The sequence below is a fragment of the Mya arenaria genome, chromosome 8, assembly GCF_026914265.1.
Source record: "Mya arenaria isolate MELC-2E11 chromosome 8, ASM2691426v1".
Lineage (NCBI taxonomy): Eukaryota > Metazoa > Mollusca > Bivalvia > Myida > Myidae > Mya > Mya arenaria.
The window spans coordinates 30,803,229-30,813,396 of NC_069129.1; the positions used below are offsets into that span (position 1 = coordinate 30,803,229).

The 10,168-nt window shown below is 36.1% G+C and overlaps 1 protein-coding gene across 1 annotated transcript; it reads right to left on the reverse strand.

Moving 5' to 3' along the window:
* Positions 1 to 7,513: 7,513 nt before the first annotated feature.
* On the reverse strand, positions 7,514 to 9,454 carry LOC128244123 (uncharacterized). The gene has a single exon (XM_052962139.1). The coding sequence runs from the start codon at positions 9,452 to 9,454 to the stop codon at positions 7,514 to 7,516; it is 1,941 nt and encodes a 646-aa protein (XP_052818099.1).
* Between the last annotated feature and the right edge of the window lie 714 nt (positions 9,455 to 10,168).

The window sequence follows — 10,168 nt, forward strand, 5'->3', positions numbered from 1 at the left end:
CAATTCTAGGCTTGTTTTTAGAATAAAACTACTTGTCGATTTTGAGACCATCTGGTGTCTATTCCCTTTAACAGTAGTGTACATGTTTTTTGAATGTTATAGATTATAAGTATCTTCCATGGCCAAGAGTTTAAGATAGGTTCATCCCGATTTGAGCGTAGGTTGTTTTGCGGAAACGAGGTTTACCGAGTTTCCGCAAAACACCCTGCGCGAGGGATGGGATGAACCAATCTCACACGAGCGGCTATAGCAGATGCTTTTTCTCCCACCTCAGTTCAACAAAATTAAGTAAAAATGTATTTATTTTTGCTGGAACTCTTTTGTGCGTAGTGAAAATAAATGCGTATGTATATGTGATAATTCCTGGTTTTCATGGATATGCGCGCAGTGATTCAGATTATGTTAATAGTCAAATCGGTCTTTAAATAGTTCTTAGGAGAGTGAAGCATTATTTCTTGAAAGGTGCGTGAAAACTTTTTTATGGTGATAGTCGAAGCGAAAAATAATTAATAAGCATTCTAAATATTGCAACAAGACAAGGTTTCTATGATGCTACAGACGACAATCTTCAACAAGGGAGGTAATTACACTGTGATGACCATTAAAAAGGAGTTCCATACGGGCGTTTAATCTTTGCCCGTGGGCAAGATGAGAATTTATAGCATGGTTAAATTTTTGGATCTACTTATCTGAGGTATAGAGTATAGAGTAGTAATGAAAGGAACACATTAATGTCCCCATTCTGGGGGTTTAACCTTTTAGAACATAGTCAAGTGGCTAGATAAGACCTCCCAGTCAATAGCCAACTTTCTGATAAGCAGTCCTTATTTGTATAGGCCCATTTAAGGAGCATTGGAAAAATGCAAAAATATACACCAGTATGACCTTTAGGTCAATATAAGGAGCATTAGTGGTGGCCAAATATGTTTTATGTGAATATCTTTTTTACAGATAATTGAATTATTATGATTCCTCGTGAAATCAGGATTGAGAGCTTTTAACTTCAAACTATTGTACACATGTACAGATTGCTTTTATAGCTTTTACATTTTCACCCAAAGCAATAGGTATTTGTGTCCTTAAATGAATATAAATGACTACAAAAATAATTTCGAAGTTAAAGCCATTTTACCCTTTCTTTAGGCATGAATCCCTTGTACTCCCCCCACCCCCGTTTTTTTCAGGATTTATAATTACCAGCTGTTAAAAACCCTGATACTTTTACATGGTTTTATAAGAGAAAATAACAAATTTCTCATTAGTCTTCAGCAGTGATTTATTACTTCTTTTTTTACATAATGCATGTAATAAATTTATAATACTGATAATGTGATGATTTTTATATTTATATGATATATTGTGATAATTAAAAATATTTACCAATAATATCAAAAAGCGTTATTTAATGTTGCGTTTATATGCCAAGCATTTGCTCAAGGGAAACCTAGGCCCAGGGGGACAATTATATACCAATGTGGGCAACTTTGCTCATGTGGTATTTTTTGGATGTGTATATATGGTTAAATGAGACAAATAAATAATATGAATAACCTACAAATAGTTTCAGTTGAAAAGTATATTTTACATAATGGTAATGCTAATATTTCTTAAATATAGTATACATGTCTGTTTTAAAAACCTCTCTTAGCGATATTATGTTGCAGAAATGTAGGGGAAAATGATCGGTGTGACTTAAAAAAACACATGTTTTTTGTCAGAAAAGATTTAAACAGTATGTCTTCAGGTTTTATTTTAAAAATAGATTGACATTCACGGTTGTGTTTACAATTGAAACTGACTTCTAAAGTACGGACAACCCCCGTATAAGCAGAAATAGAAATGTTATAAATGCTATATATTTATTCATTTCCATCTGTCAATGAAGAGTTTTATATATGTACATACAAAATCATACAAACTATAGAACATATGTAAATAAATAAATTTAATGTACAGTCGAACACCGTTGGCTCGAACTCGCTTGGCTCGAATTCCTTTTTGGCTCGAACTGCGTGTAAAGGACTGATTACTTTTTTCCGAGAGTTGAGGTATTTTTGCCGGTCCCTGGGAGTTCGAGCATATAGGGTTCGACTGCAGTTGAATAAAATGCGAAACGCAATGGATAAAAAGACAAATGAAATACATCTACCAACACTTAAATTCATATGTTTAAGCTCATAACATACTCTTATATACTTATTCTGTAGCAGAAAACAATGTGGTGTATCAAGTTATAACTTTATATGTATGTTTTTTTGAATATATGTATAATATTGAGCTGACTTCATAAGAGCATTTATACTGATTTGAGATACAAAAATTCTAAGACAAGATGTGAAGAGGTATTAATTCATATCCATATTCCGATAGGTATATGGGCCACCTTAAGTTTAATAGATTAGTTTACCTATGCTTAAAATACTTACGAACATCGTATTTAAAATGCAGCGCTGACATGGAAATGGCTTTTTCTGGTGGTCATATAGCATAAATGAAAAACGTCGATGGAGTAGTATTTTGGAAGATGCTTTGTGTTTCAATTGAGTTTATCAATTTCCATCGAAACGGTGGGAAACTTAATTGATGATTCAAACATAAACATGGTTTTTCCAACATTTCAATCCTTGTCATAAACATAAAAAAGAATTTTCCCTATTAATTAAAGGGACTATTTCAAGGTCTGTAAAGTTGATTTTTTTATGGTTTTCTTTTACGAAATAAAGTGTGATAAATTATAAGGAGTGTTAAAACAAAGATACTTTCGGCTGGAACCATAAAACAAAATGTTGATATATGCTCAAATATTGTCATTGAGTCCACCATTTTCAAAAAAATAGTACTAGTATTACGATTGGTTGACTGACATCACCACGTAATGGTACCGATGTATTTAATAACGGTTAAAATATCCATCAGCTCGTGGCGGATCCGTGGTCTAGTGGTAACACACTTGACTGTCAATCCGGGGGTCGCAGGTTCGATTTCCCGCCGCACCACTGAAAAATACTAATCGTCTTCCGGAGAGACGTTAAATGGGGGATGCCGTGTGCCCAGTGCTATACACTGGTGCACGTTAAATAACCAGGGTTACTTTCTGTCCTTGTACTATGCCCCCAAATCCTAAAATGACTAACAATTTTATCGCAGCACTCGCCGAAGGGGCCTTGCCCCGAGTGCAAGTATTAATAAGCTTACACACACCCCATCAGCTTACTATCAGTCCTTATGGGTGAGTGGATAAAGTAAGGGTTTTCCTATATTTCATTGACACCACCGGCCTGCGTTTGCTCCCCACTACAGCCCTTTTATACTTTAATTGTAATTGTTTTCTGTCAGTGAGCTTGAATGCGAAAAGCTTGTCCGAGTGATTACAATGACTACATTTGGTCTTCAAACTAGACATGGAGGCTGGGCCTGGCCAGTAAATGACCCCTATTGATGCTGAGGGCATCAGGTCAAAGGTCAAGGTCTTAGTGACATTGAACGCGAAAAGCTTGTCCAAGTGTTAACTTGACAGTGCCTGCATCCATGACCCTCAAACTTGACATGAAGGATGGGCGAGACCAGTAGATGACTCTATTGATTTTGAGGTCATCATGTCAAGATCAAGGTCACAGTGACCTTTAACGCAAAAAGCTTCTCCGAGTTATAACTTGATAATGCCTGCACCCATGTCTCTCAAACTTGACGTGAAGTATGTGCGTGTCCAGTAGATGAACGTTATTGATTTTGAGGTCACCAGATCAAAGGTCACTGTCACAGCGACCTTCATTGTGAAAAGCTGGTACGAGTGATAGTAGACAATACATTTTTGCAGGGGCCCGTTTCAATAAAGACGTGATTCGTATGCTTAAATGATCTTGGTGTCATGGTTTTTGCTACAAATTTGATTGGACGGAACTTTTAACAAGTTAAAGTATTAAAAATGAACACAAGTAAGGAAATAAAACAAAAACAACGTGTTGGCACTTGGGGCGTTTATACAGATTGAATAAGCCCTTGATCCATATAGATACAATCCGAGCTCCATTCCATCCATGAAACTGGATTATAATGATGTTTTAGTGCGGCTTAACTGCGGCATTTTATTTGAGTCATTTTGATTTATCATGTACTTGGGTAACTACCTTGTGAGTCCACGTGATACTTTTTTAAAGGGACTCGCTCATGTTTTTGAACTAACAATTAGTTTTCTTCCGGTAATTTGTCTGAAAACACTTATTTTATCATTATTTTAATAAATTAATTTCATCATGTACAATTAAAGTATGAAAAAAGTATTTTGGTTTTAGTGGGGTGCTAACCCACGACGGTAAAATAAAGAAGAAGAAAAAGAAAACCGATGCCTTATCCACTAGGCCACGAGGGGTGGTATTCAATATTGGTCTTAATTTGATGTAAAAACGATGCAGCTAATCGGATAACTTGTTATTAATAACTGGCCAATAGAGTGAATGAAGTCAATGATGTTTGACCATAAGATTGACTTAATTTTAATTTTGAACACCATCCCTGGACTTCTACAAAAGTGATGTCGATTTTTGACATTTTCAGAATAGATTGATAAGATCACGTTATAATTTCAACCATCAAATCACGCAAAACAAAGCCGTTATTAACGCTAATGAAAATTGCGGTCTTCGTAGACGATATTTGAGCAAATATCAACATTTGCTGAAGGGTTCCAGCTTTTGAAACCTTAGTTTTAACACTACTAATAATTTGCCACAATTTATTGAACGTCATACAAAAAAGCGCAAAACACATGAGCGAGTCCCTTTAAAGCTGCACTCTCACAGATTTACCATTTTGACGACTTTTTTATTTTTGTCTGGGAATGAGCCAATTTTTGCAAAAATATCTGCCAACCAGTGATATAAAACAAAGGTCAGATCGCAGTGTTTCATATTTCCTTTCGAAAATTAATGTTTTATGGCTAAAAGCGTTACTAGCGGTAAAAGAAAAATGCATTTAACATCCATTTTTGAACTTAAATATGAAAATCTGCGAGAATAAGTTGGCTCGTTCTAAAAGAAAAAAGTTGTCAAAACGTTCGATCTGTGAGAGTGCAGCTTTAAGATGGCTGTATATATTTATGAACTAGAATTTCATTTTCTTACGCGACAATTCGAATTGTCAATGAAAAAATGGGATCTTCTTTGAATACATGTAGCTACAATTCAGTCCTGAACACGAACTACTGAAATTTTAATAACATGTCATTTATACGTATGTTTTTTTGCAAATCATAAACAGACAGATAGGACAGATAAAACAAATGCGCTTGTTAGATTGTATTGCCTGAATCATACCGCCCTAATTTGTAGAATTTAAAAAAAATCAGGAGTGTAACACAATTACTCTGAAAACAACATATAGAGGGCAAAAGTGTAAGATGTTAGCAGACGACATCAAACGCCGAGAAAATGTTCAAACTGAGATTCAAAGTAGTACATGTATTATTAAAGCTGAACTGTCACAGATTGGCCGATTTGACACCTTTTTTTCATAATCAGCCGATTTGGGCATCAGTGCTTCCAAATCAGTCATAAAGAATAAAACAAAAAGAGCAGATCTTAATTGTTTGGAACTATGCCGAAATTTTCATTTTTCTTAAAGCGTTCGGTACGCTTTTAGCCATAAAACATCAATTTTTGAGCGTAAATATGAAAACTGCGATCTCATCTTTAATCAGCATTCTTATTTCACCGGTTTTCAGACAGAATTTAGCTCAAGTAATTTTTTTTTATAAATTTGTCAAAACGGCCAATCTGTGAGAGTGCAGCTTTAAGATAAGCCTGAAAAACGACATCGAAATGTCGCGGAAAGGTTAAGACTGAAATACAAACTAGCTGAAGTATTAGAAAACGTCATTTAATGCCGAACAGATGTTAGAACTGAAATACATATGAGCTGAAGTATCATGGACTTTATATGATAATGAATACTAGCTTAAAGGGGAAAAAAGCCATAGCTTATAAAACAAGAGCGATATTTATTTTTTAGCCAAAGTAATATTTTAAGAGACGTAATTTTGAGTATAAAGAAATTTGTTTTCGACAAAATATAAAGAAGGAAGTGAATTCGAGCCACGGTCCATAAGTTTATAATAGCTGGTTCGAATGAAAATAAATCGCAATTTCAAAAAAAACAACAGATTAATAGACGATCAGCACGCAACTAGACGTGCACCTTCATCAAATCTAAATTATTAACATATTTCGACATCTTCGTAAAAAATATAACTTCAATATAATAACTGAAAGGCAGAATTAATGTGGATACCTCTACGCTTGAATCGTTATCTAATTATATATTTATAAGTGTATTACAACTAATTTTGCAATCTGATGTTTGATATATATGTTGAATAAAATCATTTTAAGCTAAACTAAATAATTTCAAGGATAAACCATATTTATCATTTGGTGTACTATGATTTTATAAGATACACATATTAACAAATATTAAGCACGTATATATTACAGGATCAAAATACAATTATTTTATATATAAAATGATGCACACACTATGTTCATAGGAAGGATCCAAATAACTATTTTCTGTACCCTAGTAAGTGAACAATGTTATTTCATTTCGCTCGTTTTGCATCAATTTTTGAGCGTAAATATTAAAAACTGCGAAGTCATCTTTTATCAGTAGTCTTATATCAATAGTATTCAGAAAACTACGCCGAATTTGGCTTATTCCAAGACAAAATATTCAAAAGTTGTCAAAATAGTCAATCTATGAGAGTGCAGCTTTAAGATGAGCTTGAAAAACGATATCGAAATGTCGCGCAAATGTAAAGACAAACTAGCTGAAGTATTAGAAAACGTCATTTAATGCCGAACAGATGTTAGAACTGAAATATCAATTGTATGATAATGAAGAGTTTAGAGGGAATTAAAAGCCATAGCTTATAAAAGCAAGAGCCATATTTATTTTTTTTAGCCCAAATAATATTTTAAGAGACGTAATTTTGAGTATAAAGAAATATGTTTTTGACAAAATATAATCTAAAGAAGGAAGAGAAATCGAGCCACGGCCCATAAATTTATGATAGCTTGGTAGAATGATAAAAATAAATCACAATTTCAAAAATCAGTTTTATAGACAAACAGCACGCAAAAATATAACTTCAATATATTTGCTATTGGGAAAAGTTAATGTTGACACCTCCACGCTTGAATCGTTATCTAATTATATGTTTTTATAAGTGTACAACAAATAATGTTGCAATCTGATGTTTGATATATATGCTGATAAAAATAATTTTAAACATAGTTTACAATCAGTGCTCTATGATTTGTATTAGATGCACATATAAATATATATAATTAACATATATTAAGCACGTGTATATTACAGCATCAAAATACAATTATTTTATATATAAAATAATTCACAATCAATGTTCATGGTAAAAAACCCGAATAACGCTTTTCTGTACCCTAGTAAGTGAACAATGTTATTTCATTTCGCCCGTTTGGCACAACAACATGTAGTTTATCTAGCATTTTGGCAAGAGCGTGAACAATTTCACGGTGTTTTCTTTATACTCCGACACAAGCAAAATATTTCGTTGTTTACAATAGGCCAAACAGTGTGCGACGCCCAGTCCATCTCCTCTCGTTAAACTCTCGCACACTTTGGTCCCTTCTCGCGTGATCTGGTGAACACTACTGCCGCTCGAAACGAAGACATTATCGTCGGTGTCGGCAACTATTGCGCTCCGGAGCTCAAGACTGCGGTCTGTGTAGTTAAACACTGGTTCTTCGTTTTTTCTCCCGTTGTCTAGTACAAGGTCGAAGCCCACCACACAATTCCGTCCGCTGTCGCTAACGTATAACATGTCGCATTCAGGGTCAATGTGAACCGCTGTAGGTCGCACTAGGTAGTTGTCAATGGTACGTACGATGTTTCCGGTTAGATCTATTACGTGTATTTGTCCTGACCCGTCCTCTTTAGGGTAAGAAGCGAATATTTCATCACTGTGGGGCGAAAAATCAAACCCTGAATATTGATAGTTTGTTGGGATCTTAGTCTCTAAGTTCAAACGGTTTTGAGTGACACTCATCACTTGAAAACATTGCTCCTCGATCAACATTGTAGCGAATTTCGGCGTATCCTTGTTAGAATCTAAAACGGCTATTTCGGAGGGTCGGGATTTCAGAGGAAAATGATCGAGAAGCCGAATCTTTTCATCAAAAAGTTTAATTCGGTGGTTGTTGTAGTCAGCACATACCAATCTCCTTCCGGGGAGAAACTTACAACCGGAAATGCAACACGTTGTTTTGTCATCAGTCAAGCGAATCGAGTGACCTCCGATCGGTTGCGCCCACTTGCGGACTTGTTTCACGTCGCATAAGCGCTTCCGGAGCGATGAAGCGGATGACGATTGGCTTGAGGGAAGCGAAGCCATGGAATAAACGTCGTCTTGAACAATTGATCCAATGGATGTCACACTTTGAAGCATGGCCTCGAACCTTTTATTGGTGTAGAATTTGATTTCCGCTTCATGCGTCGTCTCCGACGACGTCTCAAGAAAACTTGCATACTTCTTACACTGTCCCAACGATTCTTTCAGAGTAATAAAAATCTGCGCATTATTGGCGGATTTCAAAATCATGGTCATTTTTCTTTCAACTCGGTTTAAAGCCTTTTTAGCTTCCTCCAAAGTGTCTAGCTCGTTAGACGTTTGTAGGGCGACGTTTTGCTTAAAACCACGAACTTCATCTTCGGCGTCCTTAGCCAACCTATTAATCACTTCCGTCGCTACATTTGTCAACCCGTTGATTCTTGTGATAGCTTCTTGTTCTTGCTTTTCAATTCTATTCATGTAATTGTTTTTCCTCCTCATAGTGTCTTCAACACGGGCCTTGAGGGAAGAAATGTTAGTTTGATAAGCGTTAATCTCATCGCCCGCACGGACATTTCCGGCTTCATCGGGAATGAACTTGACGTAGATACACTGGCTATGGCTAATATCCTTACACGATTTGCAACAAAGCTCCCCATGATAGTCACAAAAGTATTCCACGAATTTATCGGCATGTTCTTTACATCGTTCCGTTTCCGCGGTTTTTGGAATGGTTTCCTCGTTTCCGGCGATTGGATATAGTTGATGGCCGCGCGTTAAACGGAAGCGACGATGGTGTTTCCGGCAATCCCGACACAGATTCTCGCCGCATTCGCGACAGAAGACAATAGCTTCGACCGTCCTCGGATCATCAATGTCTGCGAGACACGCGTCACACTGAACGTCGACGTTACTCTTTTGAAACAAACTGTCCGACTCAAATCCAAGAGACTTCCACTCGTATTCGACGGCTCCACGACCGCCTAGCTCCCTACTCTCATTAACAGCGTTTTCTGCTTCCGTCACGTCCCCTGTACTTTCTCCTCGGTCATCAGCATCGCAATCCAATGTTAGCCCCACCCTAGCGCTCATGGTTTCGTTTTAAAAAAACATTTTAATATTAGAAGAAACTATCGAAAACTCTTTATAAGTCTCGCTCGATTCAAAATAACTTGATAAAATATAATATTTTTTATCTCTCATCCGAACGAGGAAGACGCAGGTAAGGGCACACGGAATATGATCATCGTAATCTTACACGCACGATTACTTTAGTTAGACCCATGACGATAAAGCTATTTTATTGACATTAAAATTACGCATGACATTACGATGTCAAGGGCACTTCGGGGATGCGTTTTTCTTACATAATTTTTTCTTTGAACCCAACTGGATAAAAATTGGGATAAACCTATTTTTTGTAGGTTATTTCATCATCTTGGGCTGTTTTTTTCCGTTGGATGTTAGCCTTTCCCAGACTACATGGTATTAAAGCAAGTGGAACCATTACTCACAATTGACAAAGATGAAGTTCATCTTCTCTTGAAAATTTGACTGATATGCTATATATAATACCATAAGTATGCGGTTTTATAAAACGCTTGCCGCCAATCAGCATCTAGATTGATTTGTTGTTTCTATTGGTTATTTGGCCAGGGGCGAGTCCAGGAGTTGATGTCAGTGTCAGAGGGGGCGTAACTTAGTCTTAGGGTCGTAACTTTTTGACATCGCTCTTCCCTGAGATCCGAAATTTATTTGTTTTAAAGTGTTAGCATGGGTGTTGTTTGTTTTTTTTGGAGGGGGGGG